The sequence below is a fragment of the Prionailurus viverrinus genome, chromosome D1 (assembly GCF_022837055.1).
Source record: "Prionailurus viverrinus isolate Anna chromosome D1, UM_Priviv_1.0, whole genome shotgun sequence".
Taxonomy (NCBI): Eukaryota; Metazoa; Chordata; class Mammalia; order Carnivora; family Felidae; genus Prionailurus; species Prionailurus viverrinus.
Window position 1 is genome coordinate 67,513,433 of NC_062570.1, and position 21,821 is coordinate 67,535,253.

The 21,821-nt window shown below is 40.4% G+C and overlaps 1 protein-coding gene across 1 annotated transcript in view; it reads left to right on the top strand.

Annotated features, from left to right (window-relative positions):
• CTR9 (CTR9 homolog, Paf1/RNA polymerase II complex component) overlaps positions 1-17,167 on the top strand; it is a 28,678-nt gene extending 11,511 nt beyond the window's left edge. Inside the window, exons 8-25 of the mRNA XM_047823322.1 lie at positions 2,238-2,345; positions 2,489-2,725; positions 2,959-3,048; positions 3,162-3,290; positions 3,398-3,581; positions 4,739-4,827; positions 5,321-5,506; positions 5,615-5,702; positions 6,331-6,479; positions 8,266-8,382; positions 8,540-8,685; positions 9,853-9,924; positions 10,393-10,528; positions 10,679-10,825; positions 11,206-11,363; positions 12,430-12,526; positions 12,758-12,870; positions 16,084-17,167. Of these exons, the coding sequence (XP_047679278.1) occupies positions 2,238-2,345; positions 2,489-2,725; positions 2,959-3,048; positions 3,162-3,290; positions 3,398-3,581; positions 4,739-4,827; positions 5,321-5,506; positions 5,615-5,702; positions 6,331-6,479; positions 8,266-8,382; positions 8,540-8,685; positions 9,853-9,924; positions 10,393-10,528; positions 10,679-10,825; positions 11,206-11,363; positions 12,430-12,526; positions 12,758-12,870; positions 16,084-16,510 (2,673 nt within the window). The 3' untranslated portion in view covers positions 16,511-17,167. The remainder of the gene's footprint in view (positions 1-2,237; positions 2,346-2,488; positions 2,726-2,958; positions 3,049-3,161; positions 3,291-3,397; positions 3,582-4,738; positions 4,828-5,320; positions 5,507-5,614; positions 5,703-6,330; positions 6,480-8,265; positions 8,383-8,539; positions 8,686-9,852; positions 9,925-10,392; positions 10,529-10,678; positions 10,826-11,205; positions 11,364-12,429; positions 12,527-12,757; positions 12,871-16,083) is intronic.
• The last annotated feature ends 4,654 nt before the right edge of the window (positions 17,168-21,821 follow it).

Here is a 21,821-nt window from a genome sequence, read left to right on the forward strand (position 1 = left end):
AGAGAGAGACAGAGCATGAACAGGGGAGGGGCAGAGAGAGAGGGAGACACAGAATCGGAAACAGGCTCCAGGCTCTGAGCCATCAGCCCAGAGCCTGACGCGGGGCTCGAACTCACGGACCGCGAGATCGTGACCTGGCTGAAGTCAGACGCTTAACCGACTGCGCCACCCAGGCGCCCCTATGCTGTAACTTTTATAGTATGAAAAGGCAATTATTTAGGGAGAAGATGGAAATGTATCTTATAAGTACTTAAAGTGTTACTGTTTCAGATAAAACAGTTACAGTAAGTTTGGTTTTTACTGAAAAAAACAAAGGACTGATAATTCTAAATATTTGAATATATGTTTAATAGTCATTGCTCACAGCTGTTAGGACAGCATTCTTGAACCAAATGAAAAGGATTCCATTTTAAATTTGGGGGACACCTGGGTGGTTCATTCGGTTAAGTGTCTGACTTCAGCTCAAGTCATGATCTAGCAGTTCGTGAGTTCCAGCTCCCTCTGTCGGGCTCTGTGCTGACAGCTCAAAGCCTGGAGTCTGCTTTGGATTCTGTGTCTCCCTCTCTCTCTCTGCCCTCCCCCGCTCGCACTCTGTCTCTCTCTGTCTCTCAAAAATGAATAAACGTTAAAAAAAATTTTTTTAAAAGAAAGTTAAGTAAGACCACCTGCCAAAATTCACTCATCTAGCAAATAGTACAGTTGAGATGTAGTATTTCAATTCTCTGCCCACTACACTGCATTGCCTCCCCTGTAGAGGAATCATTTAACCAGATGGGGGGAAAGGTATTATTAATTAATATCCCAGACACTCAGTAATTAACTAGTAAAGTAGGTTTAGAAATGGGAGGAGCCATGGTGACTCCTGGAGCAATTACCACAGACCTCCAGAAAGAACTGAGAACTGAGCTTGGTTGTTTGATTGGAAAGAGAAGCAGCTAGAATGCAGAGTGGATTAAGGACAAAAATTGGGGCGTGAGGGGAAATCAAAGAGATGTGAATGAGGACTTTAAATTGGAATGTAATCTTCAATACTTTTTATGTTGAATTTCAAAGTAGAATCATTTTATTCCCTAAGAGATATGTCATGAGTCAAGGAGTAACAAAAATAGAAAAAGTATATTCCAAACCCAACATTTGACCTTTACCCTCATCCCAGGGACCAATATATAAATTTAGCTAAAAGGCTGTGCAAAATAATTCAGAGTGTAGAGTTTGAATTATTTAGTTCAAATTCAGGTATCACCACTATATAGTTATGTTGCTTTGGGCAGATAATTTCCCTAAACTTAAATTTCCTTACTTGTAAAACAGTAATAAATATCTACTTTATAGGATTTGAGGAGTGGCATTTAGAATTAAATGTAATGGGCATATTAAATACTTATCTAATGGGAAAGAGTTACTGTTAAAACTACAATTACATTATTATTCCTAATATTAAAAAAAAAAAAGTTGAAACTGTCCATTGACCAAACAGAGGCTCTCCAGACCAGACTTATAGCCAAATGGGTAAAACATATCCTTATTAAAACCAGAAAGTTGTTTCCTATCCCTGATGTATAAACTCTGACTTTGAGATTCTCAGGAGATTAGCTCGGTAATCCAAATTAAGTCATGACCCATGGGAAAGTCATGACCCATGTATTCAAATAGAGCTGAATTCAAATCTGGTCACTTAAGCTTGCTACCCTCATGTGTTAGAACATTTCTTTGGTGTCGGGAAAAAAAAAAATTGTATTCAGATTCTAGCTTTTCCACAATACACTTTATTTCTTTAAGCCTCCATTTCCCCATCAATAAAATGATAATAATGACAATCTTTGCAAGATTTTTGACTGAGCCTAGAACTAATGTAAATATCATACCTACCACAGTGCTTGGTATATAATAGTTCTCAATAAATTGTAATTGTTCCCTTTACTAGTAATAAGGGACTTGACCTCTCAGGGTTTCTCATCACAAAAATACGGCGGATACCTCAAAGGATTGTTGCAGGATTAAATGAAGTAAGAGATATAATGGGTAGATATTAAGTTCTGGGTAAATAATGTTAGTTCCCATCTTCCCTGAAGTTATCAGCAAGGGGAATGAGAAAAATGATTTGTAATTCTAGGTATTGTGCTGTTATTGTTCATTCAGTGAACACATTTTAAAAATGAAATTTGAGGAAGCTTTATGATTGAGACTGTTTGAGTTGTTTGAATTTACTCATTTGGTTTCTGGATCTCCTTGTTCAGGATTATAGTAAAGTCCAGCACTTGGCTCTCCATGCATTCCATAATACAGAAGTGGAGGCTATGCAAGCAGAAAGTTGCTATCAGCTGGCTAGATCATTCCATGTTCAGGTAAGGTCATTTCCAACCTTCTCCAAATAGCTAATTCTTTTGTTTTATAGTTTTTCAAGTCTTTTCAAAACTTTTGTACATTAAAAAGAAGGCAGAGAATCTTTCGTACATACTGTTGGTCTTGTTTTATTTTCATTTTTTAGGAAGATTATGACCAAGCTTTCCAGTACTACTATCAAGCCACACAATTTGCCTCATCCTCTTTTGTGCTGCCATTTTTTGGCTTGGGACAAATGTATATATATCGAGGTGACAAAGAAAATGCATCTCAGTGCTTTGAGAAAGTTTTGAAAGCTTATCCTAATAATTATGAAACTATGAAAATTCTTGGCTCTCTATATGCTGCCTCAGAAGATCAAGAAAAACGAGATATCGCTAAGGTACATTTTAAAAAATCTTAGCTATTCTCCATTATCACTAGACTGTCATTCCTCATTCTTGTTATTGCTAGTAGAGATATGATGGAAGCAGTTTTGTTAGCCGAGCTTGTTCCAGTTGAAAGTAACGAACAGTTGACGTATTAAACAAGGTAGAGTAGCTACCACTTTTTACTTTGACAGCCTGTAGTTGTTTAATTAAGCCTGCTTTAGCTTAATGATCTCTTTTATCCCAGGGCCATTTGAAGAAGGTCACAGAACAGTATCCTGATGACGTTGAAGCTTGGATTGAATTGGCGCAAATCTTAGAACAGACTGATATACAGGTATTTTAGCAGTGCTTTTTGTCTCCTACATAATGTGTTTTTTGAAAGCGTGGTATAGTGTTTCTCCCTTTTGTTTTCACTTACACCGAATTCTCTCCACCATGAAAATACAGGGTGCCCTTTCAGCCTATGGAACAGCTACACGGATCCTTCAGGAGAAAGTGCAGGCCGATGTCCCGCCAGAGATTCTGAATAATGTGGGTGCCCTCCATTTTAGACTTGGAAATCTAGGGGAGGCAAAGGTAGGAAAATAGAAATATTCACTTCTTACATACTGTCAGGTGGAATGCACACCTTTTTAGATGTACCAACTAAGTCTTAACAATGTAATTTTCTTTTTTTTTCATAGAAATATTTTTTGGCATCATTGGATCGTGCAAAGGCAGAAGCTGAGCATGATGAACATTATTATAATGCCATTTCTGTTACAACATCGTACAATTTAGCCAGGCTGTATGAGGCAATGTGTGAATTCCACGAAGCTGAAAAACTATATAAAAACATCTTGCGGGAACATCCTAATTATGTTGACTGTAAGAATTGTAAACTTTTTTTTATGAATTAAAATTCCCACAACAGCAGCAAAAATTTAGCCTGAAAAAAAAAATCTTTCTTAGAACCAATAGTAAAAAAATATGAAGGTTATCATGTCGCCTTTTCTTCAAGGCAAATTTGTGGCCTTAAAAAAATAAAAAAGATGCAGCTTCACTTAAATTTATGCTAGAAACTAAAAGAAACAACTAAAAATGAGTTGAACCATATTTCATAAAGTAGGCGATCTTCAGTGTGCCAGCTACCTTTATTAGACTTTGAACAATTCCTTGGCATGTTTGGTGCTAGATATACTTTTCTGATGCTCCTGCTCTAATTTCGTATTCGCATTTTTGCAATGTTTATAATAGTGAGAAAAAGCACTGTTTTACGTCAAAATAATTATTACTAAAATGTCCTACTTTGAGTTTTTACATCCTAGACGTAAAATTCAGACAGTTTTTAATTAAAAATGATTTGCAATACTGTATTTCCCTTAAAAGTACTTAAAGCTATGATATTTTGACTCTGGTTAAATCAGGAGCTATTAACTTGGCCCCTGTCATGCTGCTATGGATACAAAAGTGATTTAAAATAAATCAGATTTAGTTCAATGCCAGGCTGAATTTGGTTTGATGGGTAGTAGTAAACCATTATTAGTTTCTGGAGAAAATAACAACTTACATTTGTGCGGCACCTTTTTACTGTTCTTTAAGTGGAAGCCCACAATTAGAGCCCAGGTTTTCTAACTAGTAATCCCTAGTAGTCCATGCTTTCACTATTTTGCCTATGACAAGCAGCTTTTTAAGAAAAAGTGACAGTACTGTCCATCAGAGAGAAACTGGAAACAGAACAGCTCTGAGTTTTGAAATAACTTTGCTGGAGATAAGGGCTTGGACCAGGATGTGAACACTGGAATAGAGTGGAAGAAATAAATCCGAGATTTCAAACAGTGACTTGATGGGAACAGAATTGCTCTTTAACTTGTGAGATTATTAATTAGTTTTATTGGTGCTCAATTTTTTTTACCTATGGGATTTTTCTGTTCATTGTGTGAATGTATTAACAGAAATCAATCATTTCAAATGTATGGCTTTAAAATTATGGTCTTTTATAGATAATATTTTAAACGTAAAAACTTTTAAATGTATATTTTTAGGCTATCTGCGCCTTGGAGCCATGGCTAGAGATAAAGGAAATTTTTATGAGGCTTCAGATTGGTTTAAGGAAGCTCTTCAGATTAATCAGGTTGGTCATATTAACTCTTAGGTTTGAAAAACAACTATTTCACCTTTTCTCCCTAGATTTTCATTTTAATGGCTATCATTTCTCGAATATCTTGACATCATCCTATTTTATTTACTTGTTGAAGATACTATAGTGTAGAAGTTATGTAAACTTTTTGATTGTTAGCCACAGAAATAGATTTTACATCATAGTTGAGTATACACACGTGTGTATACAACAACTAAAATGAAGGTTTTGCAAATCTTTATGTACCGTTGCCATGTGCAGTACACTGGCATTATTCTATATTCCATTCCATCTATATTCCATTCTGTTGCATTTCTTATGCTGATAACTACATGCTAAAGTGATTTTACAATTCATTAATCCATCCCCACTCTCAATTTGTAAATGTGGCTTGTAAACCTCTTTGGTAATCAGCTATTGTGGAAAGGTGATTAATATCTCTGAATCCAAATTACAGATTTTGTTTCTTTTTATATGTGTGTTTCAGGACCATCCAGATGCTTGGTCTTTGATTGGCAATCTTCATTTAGCAAAACAAGAATGGGGTCCGGGACAGAAGAAGTTTGAGAGAATATTAAAACAACCATCTACACAGAGTGACACTTACTCTATGCTGGCCCTTGGCAACGTCTGGCTCCAGACTTTGCATCAGCCCACCCGAGATCGAGAAAAGGTAATTTCTTTTTGTCCCTTATTTTTTTTTCTTTTTGTATCTTTAAAACAAAACTGACACTTGATTCCTGTTTGAATTTTGTTTTATAATGTATGTTTCTTTTTATAGGAAAAGCGTCACCAAGATCGTGCCCTGGCCATCTACAAACAAGTGCTCAGAAATGACGCAAAGAATCTGTATGCTGCTAATGGCATAGGTGATTATAAGACACAGGCATCTGTAGTGATTTGTGAAATGAATGCTTTCAGAGGAATGTTTGTAGATCGTAATTTCTCCCTAAATGTAATAAATGAAGTTGTATTAAAATAGGGCTTTTAGTGGCTTTTCTGGCTACAATTAGAAAATTCTTTTTTTTTTTTTAATTTAAAAAAAAATTTTGTTTTTTATTTATTTTTGAGAGAGTATGAATGGGAGAGGAACAGAGAGAGGGAGACACAGAATCCAAAGCAGGCTCCAGGCTCTGAGGTGTCAGCACAGAGCCCGACATAGGGCTGGAACCCATGAACCATGAGATCATGACCCAAGCCAAAGTTGGATGCTTAACTGACTGAGCCTCCCAGGCGCCCCTTAATTTTTTTTTAATGTTTATTTATTTTTGAGAGACAGAAACAGAGTGTGAGTTGGGGAAGGACAGAGATAAATGGAGACACAGAACTCGAAGCAGGCTCCAGGTCTAAGCTGTCGGCACAGAGCCCGAAATGGGGTTTAAACCCATGAACCATGAGTTCATGACCTGAGCCGAAGTTGGATACTTAACTGACTGAGCCATGCAAGCACCCTTACAGTTAGAAAATTCTTAAATGTGAACCTTTTTATAATTTTAGGAGCTGTTTTGGCCCACAAAGGATATTTTCGTGAAGCTCGTGATGTATTTGCCCAAGTAAGAGAAGCAACAGCAGATATCAGTGATGTGTGGTTGAACCTAGCACACATCTATGTGGAACAGAAGCAATATATCAGTGCCGTTCAGATGGTAATGTCTTATTGTTCAAGATATTTTTGTATTGTGTTCATTGTTTTTTTTTAAGTTTATTTACTTAGAACAAGCTGGGGAGGGGCAGAGAGAGAGAGAGAGAAAGAGAATCCCAAGCAGTCTCCACATTGCCAGTGCAGAGCCCAATGTGGGGCTCAAACTCATGAACCGTGAGATCATGACCTGAGCTAAAATCTGGAGTCAGACATTCAACTGACTGAGCCACCCAGGCGCCCCTATTGTGTTCATTATTGAGCAGATGTTTTCTTAACCATTCTGGCCCTCTCATGGAGCTGCATGCCATTTCTTGTGATACTGTGTCTATTCACAGGCTTATCATCATATAATGTTAAGGCCAGTCTTTGGTGTCTAGACAGAGATATGAGTCCTGGTTCCACCCCTAATTGCATGCCTTGGGCAAAGGACATTCTCTCTGAGCCAGTTTCCCATTTATGAAGTGGAGATCAGGGACCTTAAATTCACAGAATTGTGTAAACATCCAGTATGAAAAGTACTGGACACCATACTTGGCACTAACGTACTAGTATATCAGTAAATACCCAAAAAATAGGATTTAATATTTGTTTGCTTGTTTTACGTTCTTCTTTCTCAGACGGGAAAACTGAGTTTCAGAAAAGTTAAATGACATTTTAAAAAGAAAAAACTCCATGGGGATTAGTTTTTATCACTATAGAATTTTGTTAGGCCTTTCATATTTATGGAGTGCTTGAACTTAAAGGGTCATATTTAGCATCTAGTGGTGCCTGGCTGGCTCAGTCGGTAGAGCATATGACCCTTGATCTCGAGGTAGTGAGTTCAAGCCCTATGTTGGATGTGGAGGTTACTTAAAAATAAAATCTTAAAACAAATATTTAGCATCTGTAACATATTAAAAAGTAAAAACGTCCTTAGGATCTATGGGAAATACTATGATAAAAAAAAAAAAAAAAAAGGTTCTTATCAGAGGTAGATGACAAGGGCAGGCCAGGCTCCTTGCAGTGGTTAACCTTTTTTTCTAAGGAGGGTGGTTATTATATCAAATTTAGAATATTTGAAAGGTACTAGCCACAAGGATTTATAGGACTCAGACTGCATATGGTAGTCTCAGAGGTTGTGTTTTTGGAGGTGGGCCTTCCTGTTCTGCAGAATGATAAAGTTGCCTTTTAAAAATGCAAGTTAATTACTAGGGATATTCAGGGGGAAACTCTTTAACCATCTTCCATGAAAAAGAGCTTACTTATGACAAGATATGATCCATGGTCAAAAAGTGAAGTGTTCATGACAAAATTGACACCAGTATTGCCATATATTGGTTTTATAAGAAAACTTTAACAACTAGAACTGTGAGACTTCTCATGCTCATTGCCAGTAGGTTCCATCAATCCTAAAGAAAGGTGGTAGAAAGTATATCCCAAAGGAACCAGGTATGTAACTTTTAATAAGTTGTCAGTAAGCTTGTCCATAGATTTTATTGCCAGAGATATGAAAAAAGCCATCCAATCTATCCTTTCAGTATTGGTCCAAGTTTCAAATGGAAAAACTATTTTGAGTATCTAGTTGTTGTTTGTTTTTTTATCAGCTTTTTGTGTTGTGAAAACCTATCCTTGTGAATGTCTAAAATGAATGATTTTAGAATAATTTGAGAATTCAAATTATTCTTTGAAATTAACCATTCAAAGGGTAAAACACCTTTTCACGTAGCTTTAAAATTGCTTGAAATCTTGTTACACAATGACAATATCATTTAATCCTGTTGTATTTTAATTAACTTTTTGTTTTGTTATAGTATGAAAACTGCCTCAGAAAGTTCTATAAGCACCAGAACACTGAAGTTGTACTGTATTTGGCTCGGGCACTCTTCAAGTGTGGCAAGTTACAGGAATGCAAACAGACTTTGCTAAAGGTGAAAAGGAGAACTCCTTGTTCTCACTTAATTCTATGCTGCGTTACATACTTTTATTCTCTTTTATGCATGTTTGTATACCTAACATTATATTTGAATAAACTTCTTTTCTTGTCATTAGGTTATATGAAATATTTGCTTTGTTTTTTACCTACAGGCTAGACATGTGGCGCCCAGTGATACAGTACTTATGTTTAATGTGGCCTTGGTCCTGCAGAGACTAGCTACCTCTGTTCTGAAAGATGAAAAGAGTAATCTGAAGGAAGTACTTAATGCTGTGAAAGAACTGGAGCTTGCACATAGGTAAAGATTTTGTAGAAACAGCTTTTGAAATGCTTTGTTTCTTTAAATTCGTTTGTCTCATACAGTACTGAAAATCACTTCCCTGAAGCGATCTCTACTAGAAGCATTCCAGTGGTTTTTAAGCCAAAGCAGGTGGCTGCCACCAGGTGGCGCCAAACTGTGCCCAGGACCCTGCCAGATTTGGATGGTGTAGTGTCCCCTAGAACTGGCTGGCTAGTTTTGCAAGCTTGCCCTAAATTTTCATTAATCTGACAGTAATATTACCCAGAATTTTGCACACTTGAAATTTTTAGACCCCACTTATGTTGGTTTTACTACTTATACTGCTGTGTCTTTTCATGGAATATCAATTTTCATTGAGCTAAGATTAAGGCCTGTCCTCTTAAATATTGAATGGGTTTCTGCACTGAGCTCAAAATTTATGTACTTTTATGGGATTTATTTGTAATTCTGTGTGTGGTAAAATCAAAACTTGATATCTCTTCAGGTTTTGTCTAACCTTATTTAAATTCTTATAAAAGCATTTCTTGCCTCACCTGGTAGACTAAGTGCCTTTATGGCATACACCTCCTAACCCCCATGCAGACATATTTAGTAAATACAGTGTTTAGTTACATATTGGCTGCATGAACTGATTTTGGGTTATTTGTGAATTTACTGATGATATTAAATATGACTACTTATCTTCATGAACTTGTTTTTTATTAAACATATTGAGTGCTACTTTGATGAGAGTCTTTTTTTAAGTAGGTTTCATATATAATTTTCTTATTGAGATAGCCTTTCATGTATCAAATAGGTTCATGTAAGTCAATCAATACATAAACCTTTTCTCAGACTATTTTTGTAGAGCAGATTAAAAATCTAAAGAGCCAGGGCACCTGGGTGGCTCAGTCGGTTGAACATCCAAAGTGATCTCGGCTCAGGTCATGATCCTTGTGGTTTGTGGGACTGAGTCCCACGTCAGGCTCTGTGCTGAGAGTGCAGAGCCTGCTTGGCATTTTCTGTCTCCCTCTCTCTCTCTCTGTCCCTCCCTTGCTCATGCGTTCTCTCTCCCCCTCTCTCAAAATAAATAAACATTTAAAAAGTAACAAAATAAAAATCTAAAGGGCCTGTTTCATTATAATTTTTTTTCAGTGAAGTATTTTATTTTCTCATTCCATTTAGATACTTCAGTTACTTGAGTAAAGTGGGAGATAAAATGAGATTCGATTTGGCCCTTGCTGCTACAGAAGCCAGGTAATGTTACTACTTACGGTAGGTGACTTTGGATGAAGCAGTGATGTCGATGTGCGCTGGGTGGCCTTCCAGGGGTTGGTCTTTCCCACTTGTCTGTGAGACTACCCAGCCTGGACAGAGTCTTTCTTCCAAGGGTCCTTTCAGGAAATATGACAAAATCAATTCAGTACAAGTACTTAAATTGTGTGGGGAAAATACTTTCTATCTATTTTCACTCTTCGATTCACATGTGAAGATAATGTTGAAAATATATCTGTGATTGGAGAGGACACTTATAATTTGGAAAGTTACCAAAGTTGACAGTATTGACTTATGAGAAACTAAGTTAATTCTGCTAATTAAAATATCCCATAAATATCTGCTAATGCTCTGGCTCTCTAGCTTGTGTAAGGAAAACAGATCCTCTGAGTTTTTGAGCAAAAAATGTACTAGCTACATTCATGTTTCTCTAAATCTGGAATATTATAGGCAGTGCTCTGACTTACTGAGCCAGGCCCAGTACCATGTCGCCCGGGCACGTAAACAAGATGAAGAAGAAAGGGAGTTACGGGCCAAACAAGAGCAAGAAAAGGAACTGTTAAGGCAGAAACTTCTTAAAGAACAGGTATTTATTGTGTTTTCAGTTATACTAGAATTCAAGAATGGTGTGCACGCACACATATGCCTTGCATGTTAAAGAAGTCCTTCTGCTGGTATTCGTGATATTTTTTCAACATTTTGATGCAGTTTCTTCCTACTCTTTTTTTCCTCATAGGAAGAGAAACGTCTCAGAGAAAAAGAAGAGCAAAAGAAACTTTTAGAACAGCGGGCCCAGTATGTTGAGAAGACCAAAAATATTCTTATGTTTACTGGAGAGACCGAAGCAACAAAAGAAAAGAAAAGAGGAGGTGGTGGTGGACGGGTAAGATGTGACTCCTGCTGGTACTGATGGCACCATCCTTGTCATTTGACTTTCAGAAGTGAATATAATTGGTTCTGTTTACGCAGTGCTTAGTCCTTAGCTTTGACCTCCTCCTTTGCTAAGAGGCAGTCTTCCAACACAGTGCTTTATATGGTATTATTTGGAAATGCATTCCAGTGTTAGCTCCGTACTTGGACCTGGTGGTGACCTAAGCCACTTGAGCCATTCACCCTAATTAGAAGTCTTCAAAATATGGGCCTCACCCACCACCCCTCCCATGCAACTTGATAAAAGATCCTTCGTTTGTCAAATGGCTGATAGGATCTGACCTCATTCCACCAGCCAGGCGAGAACTGATTATAGTCTTGTTTGGATTGCAGCGTTCTAAAAAGGGAGGAGAATTTGATGAATTTGTCAACGACGATACCGACGATGACCTGCCTATATCCAAGAAGAAGAAGAGAAGAAAGGGCAGTGGTAGTGAACAAGAAGGAGAAGATGAGGAAGGTGGTGAAAGAAAGAAGAAAAAGAGGAGAAGGTATTATCAACGTGTTGTGAATGTATTTATTGGAAAATGTGTGCAGTTTAGAATGAGAAAACCTGCGGTGCCCACGCTATCCACGTGCAATCTTAGAAAAGTCACCAAGCCTCAGTTTCTTTTGTGTAAAATGTAATAGTGATGCCCACCTCAAGTTTTGCTAGATGTGTAATATGTGAATTAATGTGAAAGAAGGGCCTTTTATTTTTTTATTTTATTTTTGTTTTAAGTTTGTTTGTTTGTTTGTTTTGAGAGAGAGTATGCATATGCATGGATGTGCAAGCAGGGAAGGTGCTGAGAGAGAGGAAAGAATCCCAAGCAGGCTCTGTGCTGTCTGTACAGAGCCCAACTTGGGGCTCGAACTCACAAACCACAGGATCATGATCTGAGCCAAAATTGGAAGTCAGACACTCAACCAACTAAGCCACCCAGGCGCCCCTGAGAGAAGGACCTTCTAATCTTCCTGGTGCCATTTGCTATTAAGATAAGTGGTGCCCCGCCCATCTCTCACCAGAGGTGCCCCTGAGCTGTCCCGTTCCTCACTTGTGGTGCTTCCCTGTCCAGGAACCTCCAGTTGGCTCTCTTAGCAAGGCCTGTTCTTCCCACCCCTGGCTGACTCTACTTGGGGAAGAACCTAATGAATTCGTTCCGACATGGACCTGTTAAATGGAAGCTATGATTGGACATCAGCAGGCCTGGAATGAGTAGCTGGCAAGGAAGAAAGAAGAGAGGAAAGATGTGAGATCAGGAGCCTGGGTCTTTTCTCCCATCCTCTGTCCCTCCACCAAGTACAAGATTCAGGCTTATCTTAGATGAATAAGAGGACTCAACAGAGACTAAATTATTTGGTGGACACTGCATAAATACATGGTTCTTGCAGACTCCTGAGCTGTGTGCAGCAGTTGTAAATTATGGCCTCTGCCCTTGATGAGTGTTCAGTATGGTTGAGGATAGCCCAATAGAGAATAGCATTCAGAATGAATAATATTTTGATGACAAAGTAGTCTTAGACTTTCTAGGCATGAGTGAACCTTGACAGACTTTCTCTTGTTGTTCACTCTTGAAGACCTCCAAAGGGAGAAGAAGGATCTGATGATGAGGAAACAGAAAATGGCCCCAAACCGAAAAAGCGACGTCCGCCAAAAGCAGAGAAGAAGAAGGCTGTAAGTTTATAATACTGTGTGGTTTTTATGTCCTGCTGTAGGCACAAAGGCTTGCCCTACACAAGCATGTATTCTTCCCCTGCAGTTTCTTCAAACACAAATGCTTCTTTTTGAAGTGTGTTGGTTGCTATTTGTTATCATCACACCGCAAACTAAGTTTAACAAGATGTCCTAACGTAATGCAACCTAGGAATCGTGATTAATCTGCTATGTCTGATCTTCTTTCTGTAGCCCAAGCCAGAGCGTCTGCCTCCTTCAATGAAGGGAAAAATAAAATCCAAAGCCATAATATCATCAAGCGATGATTCTTCAGATGAAGATAAACTTAAAATTGCTGATGAAGGGTATGAATTTTTCCCTTAGCGCATTCTTTTTTTTTTTTAATGTTTATTTATTTATTTTGAGAGAGAGAGAGGATGTAAGCGGGAGAGGGTGAGAGAGAGAGAATCCCAAGCAGGTTCAGCACTATCAGCACAGAGCCAGACGCAGGGCTTGAACTCCTGAACCAAACCATGAGATCATGATCCAAGCCAAAACCAAGAGTCGGACGCTTAGCTGACTGAACCACCCAGGCACCCCTCCCTTAGTGCGTTCTTTTAATGAAAGATAAGAATGGTCACTGTGCCAAAATGTCTTCCCTCCAGCTTCTTAGAATCTCTGAGGTGGAAGAAACCTTAGCACACTTCTTAATCTAACCCTGTCATTTTGTCCTGTCACATGTTTTTCCCTCAGAGAAGAAAACCTATTTTGAAATCTCATTTCTCCATGGATATTAGGTGAAATTTCCTGGATGGTATCCTTCTAAATGAATTGTCTCACTTTCCTACACTTACCAAACTGGCTAAAACTGTTATGAGTAGCCTGATCCTGGTCATGTGGAAATGGGACTTTCTTGACCATTTCCTCCCTTGTAGGGCAGTGCTGACTCAGCTGTGCCTGCTCCATGAGGGACTTCTCCTAGACTGCTTGGCCACTACTCTCCTTTAGCTTATGGCACACCTGGAGAAGCAGTATTGATTTTACTTGTCCTAAACTTGTTCCTCAAGCTGGAGGTTCCCCAGCTTGGGATAATGCTATCCCATCCCATGTATTTCTCCTGATGGCTGTCATTTCATTCATTTGTTCAACAGTCATTTGAATGTCCATTAAGAATTCCATGAGATAGTGTGCTGAGTGCTTGGGGATGCAGAGGAAAAAGTCCTAGACTCTGGCTTCAGAGAATGTGTGCTTTAGAAGCAGTGAAGTGTAACATAAACAAAAAGCCACATTATAGTGGGATAGGTATTGTCACTTATGGTTTTGTATATTGCTCTCCAGGGTCCATACCTAATCTGGAGTTGAGGGGAGGGTTGTAAGAGACTTGTTTTGTAAAAGAAAGGCTGTTTGAGTTGAATCTTTGAAGAAGAATGGAGTGCTGGTTGGTTAGAGGTGAGCAGTTAGCATGTTGAGAGAACTAAGGGTGACAGTGGGGGTGCTGGCCTCATAGGTAACGATCTCTAGGGAGGCATCTGTAAAGACTTGCAGTTCCTTTTTTCTCTGAAGACACTGGCTGACACACATTAGGGTTGCTTTACCCTTGCCCACAGTGTTACCCTGGTCAGTGGTAAAAGGCCAGCATGAGCAGAGCAGTGAAATGTATGGTTTTAGAATGAGCATTGTTAAAATGTGTAGGCAGAAAGGTCTATGTGAGAGGCTGAGCTGCTGTCAAACTATGAGGTCAAGGCCAAGTTGATTTGAGCCACTTGCATCAGTTAAACTTGATCCTGAGTGTCACGAAGTGTTTGCTTATTTGGCCAGGTGGAATGGTGGGAAGTGGACCCAGGAGGCCCACTGGCCTTTAGTATATATAGGGAATGAATGTAGTGTCTTCCTCTTACTCACTCTTCATACCTACTCAGGGTGACCGGAGTTACATATTGTATGTGTAGGTTTCTTCTCTCAGATTTAAGCACCAAGAGCCTTCCTTCAGTCATGTGGAGATGGTTTCATTTCTGAACAGAAGAATGTATTATGTCTCCTTCACCCTTTTTATACTGAACCCTGTGCCATTTAATATTCCTTTCCATGGAATCCAAAACTGAGGAATATGCCACAGGGGAAGTATGTTCTCCTGTCCAGAGCTCTGGGGGGTGAGCAGCTGTCACCACAGTTATGGGAATGTTCTTTCCTCCAGAGCCTCCAGGAAGCCAAGATTTCCTGGGTGCCACCACCATATCAAGCATAGGTACAAGTCCCATTCCCTTTAACCCATCAACTGATAAGTAGAGGGGAGCTCAGGGCAAAAGTAAGTGAGCTACAGAAGCCTTTTAGCCCTGGCTTCTTATCTTGAGTAAGACTCACTCTGGTGGAGGGCACGAGTGCAGCAGCAAATCCTGGATAGAAATGGTGCCTTTGCTCTTCAGGTATCTGATAGGACGGGGAAGAGTCCCACTCATCCAGCCTTGGGAGATGGTTAATTCTTCAGAGTCCCTACAGCCAAGCAAAATCCTAGGTTTCACTTCTGCTATGAATTTGCTTATAAAGATAAATGTAGCCCTTCCTTTTCATAATTTTATGTATGAAATTGAGAAGTGCTTCATTCTGCTGAAAGGTGCCTGATAGAACCCAGTGAGAGTCCTCCTTTACTGTTTAAATGCTGTGTCATAACTAAAGTGCCTTATTTTTTCTTTTTAATCCTTTTTGATTGTGAAATATATCAAATTTACAAAACAGAACACAAAACAAATATCACAAAGTGAACACCGGAGTTAACACCCTCCACGTCAAGAGATAGAATATTAAATGCCCTTATTTGTTTAGAAAACATTCTCCGCGAGGATGTGGAGAAACGGGAACCCTCTTGCACTGTTGGTGGGAATGCAAATTGGTGCAGCCGCTCTGGAAAGCAGTGTGGAGGTTCCTCAGAAAATTAAAAATAGACCTACCCTATGACCCAGCAATAGCACTGCTAGGAATTTATCCAAGGGATACAGGAGTACTGATGCATAGGGCCACTTGTACCCCAATGTTCATAGCAGCACTCTCAACAATAGCCAAATTATGGAAAGAGCCTAAATGTCCATCAACTGATGAATGGATAAAGAAATTGTGGTTTATATACACAATGGAATATTACGTGGCAATGAGAAAAAATGAAATATGGCCTTTTGTAGCAACGTGGATGGAACTGGAGAGTGTGGTGCTAAGTGAAATAAGCCATACAGAGAAAGACAGATACCATATGGTTTCACTCTTATGTGGATCCTGAGAAACTTAACAGGAACCCATGGGGGAAGGGAAGGAAAAAAAAAAAAAGGTTAGAATGGGAGAGAGCCAAAGCATAAGAGACTGTTAAAAACTGAGAACAAACTGAGGGTTGATGGGGGGTGGGAGGGAGGAGAGGGTGGGTGATGGGTATTGAGGAGGGCACCTTTTGGGATGAGCACTGGGTGTTGTATGGAAACCAATTTGTCAATAAATTTCATTTAAAAAAAAAAAAAAAAAAGAAAACATTCTCCGCTTGTCAAGGCTCCCATTAGCCCAAATCCTGGTGTCTAACCAGTGCTTGTCTTTGCCAGACATCACCGCAACAGCAACAGCAACAGCGACTCCGACGAGGGTGAACGGCGGAAGAAACGTGCCTCTTCGGACAGCGATTCTGATGAGAACCAGAACAAGTCTGGCAGCGAGGCCGGCAGTCCCCGGAGGCCCCGAAGACAGCAGTCAGATGAGGATTCAGACAGTGACCAGCCAGCCAGAAAGAGAAGGCCCTCGGGTTCTGAACAGTCTGACAACGAATCTGTGCAGTCTGGGAGAAGCCGCTCTGGAGGTTCTGAGATGGACTCTCGCCCGGCTTCTCCAAGTGCCGAGTCAGACCACGATTCCGAGAGAGGATCTGATAACGAGGGCTCTGGCCAAGGCTCTGGAAATGAATCAGAACCAGAGGGATCCAACAATGAGGCCTCGGATCGGGGCTCAGAACATGGATCAGACGATAGCGACTAGGTTTTATTTCATAAATAAGCTTCATCTCTGGAGGAAACTTTTTTAATATATGAAAGCTGTGACAGAAACGCTTCAGATGTTTAGTCAAACAATTGTGAAATTTTTCCTAAGGCAGTTTTTTTTTCTACCCATTTGTATATTACTAAGCCCCAAGAGATATTTCCTGCGCTAAAGTCCAGTATCTGAGTCTCTTGAGCAAGTGAAGAATGTGACTGTTCCTCATTGTGGTACAGTTCTACCTGTCATGTGTGAAAACCACAGGAAGAATAAACCCAGATGGTATATCATTCCTACAGAGGTTTGGCTGAAACTGGCAGAGACGTCTCCTCATCTTCGTACGTTAAGCAGCATACTGTTTTGGTTTTTGCAGTCTTTGACCAAGTGGTGCAGGCAACTTGGTGTTCATGTCTTTGTTCCATTTTAAGTTTAGATTGAGGATATTTTTATTTTCTGGAGGAGGAAGTATCTACTGTATAATCACACCAAAGTACAAGTGAAAGGAAGGTTTTCTCCAATAGTGTAACACTGCAGCCGTGTAGATAAAAACCACAGATACGTAATTTGTTAGGTCGACTAAGATGTGGACAAATGCTTTTCTGTTAGTAGAATGCAAAGACCTACATACGTCACACAATAAAATTCTCTTACCAACTTTTATGGGACATCGTGTCATTTTTATTTGCTCAGTATGTTTGTGTATGAAAATTTAGCAGTAAATAAACTATGCAAATATTTGGAAGAACCTGAACTAGGCTGAAGGTTGTTTACTCAAAACTTCACAAATTTTTTTTAAAAGATTTTATTTTTAAGTAATCTCTCTACCCAACTTGGGGCTCGAACTCACAAGATCAAGAGTCTCATGCTCTACTGACTGAGCCAGCCAGGTGCCCCGAAACTTTTATAATTCTTTATAGATTGTGGAGTTTTTTTTTTAAGATGCAAGCAAACTAAGGTACTCATATGTATTTGTATTTTCAATAATTCAGTGATTAACAGTTTGAGTAACATTTTTTATGTTGCACTGTATAGTTTGTAGAAAAGCTGTAATTAGTAAGTAGGCATTGAGAATGCAGAGATAAACTGTCTTTCCTGCCAAAAGTCTAATGGAGATCAGTTCATTTTCCCTATGGTGTGAAAAGGGGAATGTTTGCACAGGTTGTGGGTGCAGAATGGAGGATGAAGTCAAGACAAGGTTTCCTGAAGGACAGGAGACCTGTGATGATGACTCAAGTGACCGGCCAAGTGAAGTATTGGAGTGTGTTCCAGGCCGTGAGGGGCGCGTGTGCAGCTCTGGGAATTCGAATGTAAGAGAGGCAATGAATTTCTGCCTTTGAAAGGTGAGGAGCCTGAGATTCAAAAGTTCATGCAGCTGGTAAAGGTGAGATTCGAACTAGAATCCAGGTCTTCACTTTCTCCTTTTTCCAGTACGTCACATATAAGTGAACTAGCCAATCCCCAAGTGACAAAAATCCATCTAAGTTAAAAAGCATTTCCCAACTGATAACTCGACATCAAGGAGTAACTAAACAAACGTATGTTGGTAGAAAGTCCTTTGGAAAGCAATTTTTGGAGGGATTTAACACAATGCTATCTCGCTGTTTGAGGTTTTGGCTACAAAGGTGCTTTTTAGTATATGCCCTGATTTGTAATTTTGGAACGCGTTCCACCTCAATATGGGTATTTCTTCCAGGTGTGCCCTCAGATTAGGGCAGTGACATGCCCCCCTGACCATGGTGCCCACACCAGAAGCCACTGTGAGGTTTCTTCTGGCAGAACTCCCCTCTGGCCATAATTCAGAGCCTGGAGGTGACTGAAATGACCAAGAAGTGGGGACTGCCCCCACTGAGGAAGGGGAAGGTCTTCCTGACAAAGGAAGCCTTTGCTCTGTGGCCGCTGCCTGTCCTGGGGCCTGCATGTCAGGATCAGCCTTCCATTTCTTTCCTTTTTTTTTTTTTTTCTTTTTTTCCCCAGACATGATTGACAACATTTTATGACTTTCAGATATACAACATAATGGTCTGGAATTTGTATGTATTGCAAAATAATTACATTAATGTAATCTAGTTAACATCCATCACCACACGTAGTGACAAAAATGGAAAACAGTATGGAAGTTCCTCAAAAAATGAAAAATGGGAGCACCTGGGTGGCTCAGTCAGTTGGGTGACCAACTTCGACTCAGGTCATGATCTCGCAGTTCGTGGGTTCGAGCCCCGCATCGGGCTCTGTGCTGAATGCTTGCTCAGAGCCTGGAGCCTGCTTCAGATTCTTTGTCCCCTTCTCTCTCTACCCCTCCCCCACTTGTGCTCTGTCTCACTCTGTCTCTCAAAAATAAATAAATGTAAAAACAATGAAAAAAAAAAAATGGCACTACCATATGATCCAGCAATCCCAGTTCTGTTTATTTATCAGAAGAAAATGGAAACACTAACTTGGAAAGGTATATGTACCCCCATGTTCACTGCAGCACTATTTATACTAGCCAAGATGTAGAAACAGATCATCTAAGTGTCCCTGGATAGATGAATGGATGAAGAAAATGTGAGATATCTTCCATTCCATACACACAATGGAATATTATTCGGCCATAAAAAAGAATGGAATCTTGCCATTGGTGACAACATGGATGGACCTTGAGTGCATTATGCTAAGTGAAATAAGCCAGAGAAAAAAAGATAAATATTGTATGATCTCACCTATCTGTGGAATCTAAAAAATGAAATGAGGCTCATAAATAAAGAGAACAGATTGGTGGTTGCTAGAGGTGAGAGGTTTGTGGGGAATGGGCTAAGGGGGGTCAAAAGGTACAGACTTGCAGTTATAAATCATGAAATCATGGGAATGCAATGTACAGCTTGGCAACTATAGTTAATCATACTGTGATGCATATTTAAAAGCTGCTAAGAGTACATCTTTTTTTTTTTTTTTTTTAAGTAGACACCATGCAGGGCATGGAGCCCAGGGTGGGACTTGAACTCATGACCCTGAGATCAAGACCTGAGCTGAGATCAAGAGTCAGATGCATGGGGCACCTGGGTGCCTCAGTGGTTGAGCATCTGACTTCAGCTCAGGTCATGATCTCGCAGTTCAAGCCCCATATTGAGCTTGCCATTGTCAGCACAGAGCCCGCTTTGGATCCTCTGTCCCCCTCTTTCTGCCCCGCCCCTGCTTGTGCTCTCTCTCAAAGATAAACATTAAAAAAAGAAAAAACTATTAAAATAAAAAAAAGATGCTTAACGGACTGAGGCACCCAGGCACCCCTAAGAAAGTACATCTTAAAAGTTATAATCACAAGAAAAAAAATGTAACTATGTACAGTGAAACCTATCATTCAACCCTCTGCCCTAGTTCTTGGTGGTCTCTCAAACCTTTATGATTGTCCAAGCAGCCTATTTTATTTTTCATAGCTCCCAGTAGTTGAGGGTATGCCAGGACCTGTCAGTGTCGTAAAGGACCTCAGACAACGCCTAGATCCAGGCTGATTGGAAACCAGACCCTCAGGCCCAGTAGGTCCCTTTCACAGGAAGACTGAGTTCCTGTTGCTGTGCCCTGAGGGTGGTGGCTATTTAATATATGGGACAGCTGGAGCAAGGCAGGGAGCACAGAGATTGCTTCCACAGGCCTCCGTTCCTTGATTGCAGCTGTGTAGGCCCCAATTAGTGGGCAGGCCGAAGCTCCTCAACAAGCAAATAGGCCTCCTTCCCAGAAAGACTGGGGCTGTATTTCAGTGTGCTCTCTATACAGAGGCCAGAACATCTCTGATGATTACTGTCCCATGGGACCCAGGAATACAAGCCCCCAGGCGCTCAGAGCCAGGTGATCAAGGGGCATCCCCTGGGCTACAGCCACAAAAACTGGGTCATGGCAAAACCAGGGCATCAGCTGCATATAGAAGCTCCTCTCCGGGAGAAACTGGAGCTGAGAAGCACGCCAGAGAGGGGCCTCAAAGATGGCACCCGCCAGGAGGGAGCAGAAAGATGGCGTCCATTGGTTTTTGTCCAGAGAGTATTCCAGGAGGCCCCTGCCCTCGAGTCCAACGCTTTAAAATTAGCAAATGACCTTCTGTCACATAAAGTCTGAGCACTTTTCAAAGGCTGCTTCTGCATCGGGCCAGAAGCCCGTGAGTTACACGGTGAGTAAGTACACGTGTGAGTTCTTTCAGAGCTGTTTCTGTTTGCCGCAGCCCCACGGGTCTTTTGGGCTTGGGCCTGCTTGTTTTTCAAAGCTAGCTGTTTTGGGGGCTTGTCTTTCAGGGGCAGGTCTCAAAAGCTAGGGTGACTAATATGGGTACCAACTCCTCAGGGGAGAAGCTCTGGGTTTTGAGTCCCCTCCCAATTGTGGGTTGCTGCTGGGGGGTGGGGGGTTAAGGGTGCAGCGGTAGGGGGCAAGGAAGTGAGGGGGTAAAGGGTTGAGAGGGTGAGGGGTAGGGAGGTGAATGGGTAGGGGGTAAGAGGGTGGGGAGTTGGGTTAATGGTGAGGTTGTTTTTCAGCCTTTCCTACCTGCTTTGATGTGATTTTTTCCCTCTCATTTGCTGGATGTGAAGGGGTCATTCTGCTAGTTTTGGGGGTTTTTTCAGAGCAAATTTTTCCATGGGTAACTGTAGATTCAGTGTGTCCACGGGAGGAGGTGAGTTCAGGATCCTCCATGTCGCCATCTTGAACACAAACCTCAGCTTCCCTTTCTTAGTGAGGTCAACGTCAGCAGGAGAAGGCAGCAGGAAATAGTTGGTTATGCGCAGAGATACTGGAATCTAGGTGTCCTGGAATCGAATCTTGCTTTGTGATGCTGACAAGCCATGTGACCTTGAGCAAGTTACTTCCCTAGTTAAGCCCCTCTCCTAACTAGGAGCCATTTCTCCTACACTGTAAGTTTTGAGAGACTCGCATGGGTCTGTCACAATTAGAGAATGTGATTTACCTTGGCTTTCACATTAATTCCAAACTAGTCCAAGTATCACAACTATTGGAGCTATTAAACTTTAAAATAAATTTTGCTTAAATTTAGGCAAGAAAACCCACGTTGTTAATCTGACTGAAACTCAATCACTTCCTCTGCTGAAATTACTATTTCATAGCATGAGTTTTCTTAAGCAGGCGACTCTTCCATTATAGTGGAAGACTATACTTAATTCATAGGATTGTTGTGAAGATTATGAAGGCAGGTTCGATGGTGAGCTTGTGATGAACTCCCAGTAAAGTCCTCCTGTGACTGAATCGGCTCTGAATGTTTGGCACTATTGACCAAACTCAGCAATCCTTGTTTAGACTGAGTGGGGACCAGGGCATTACTCTTTCCCTTTAAAAAACTCTT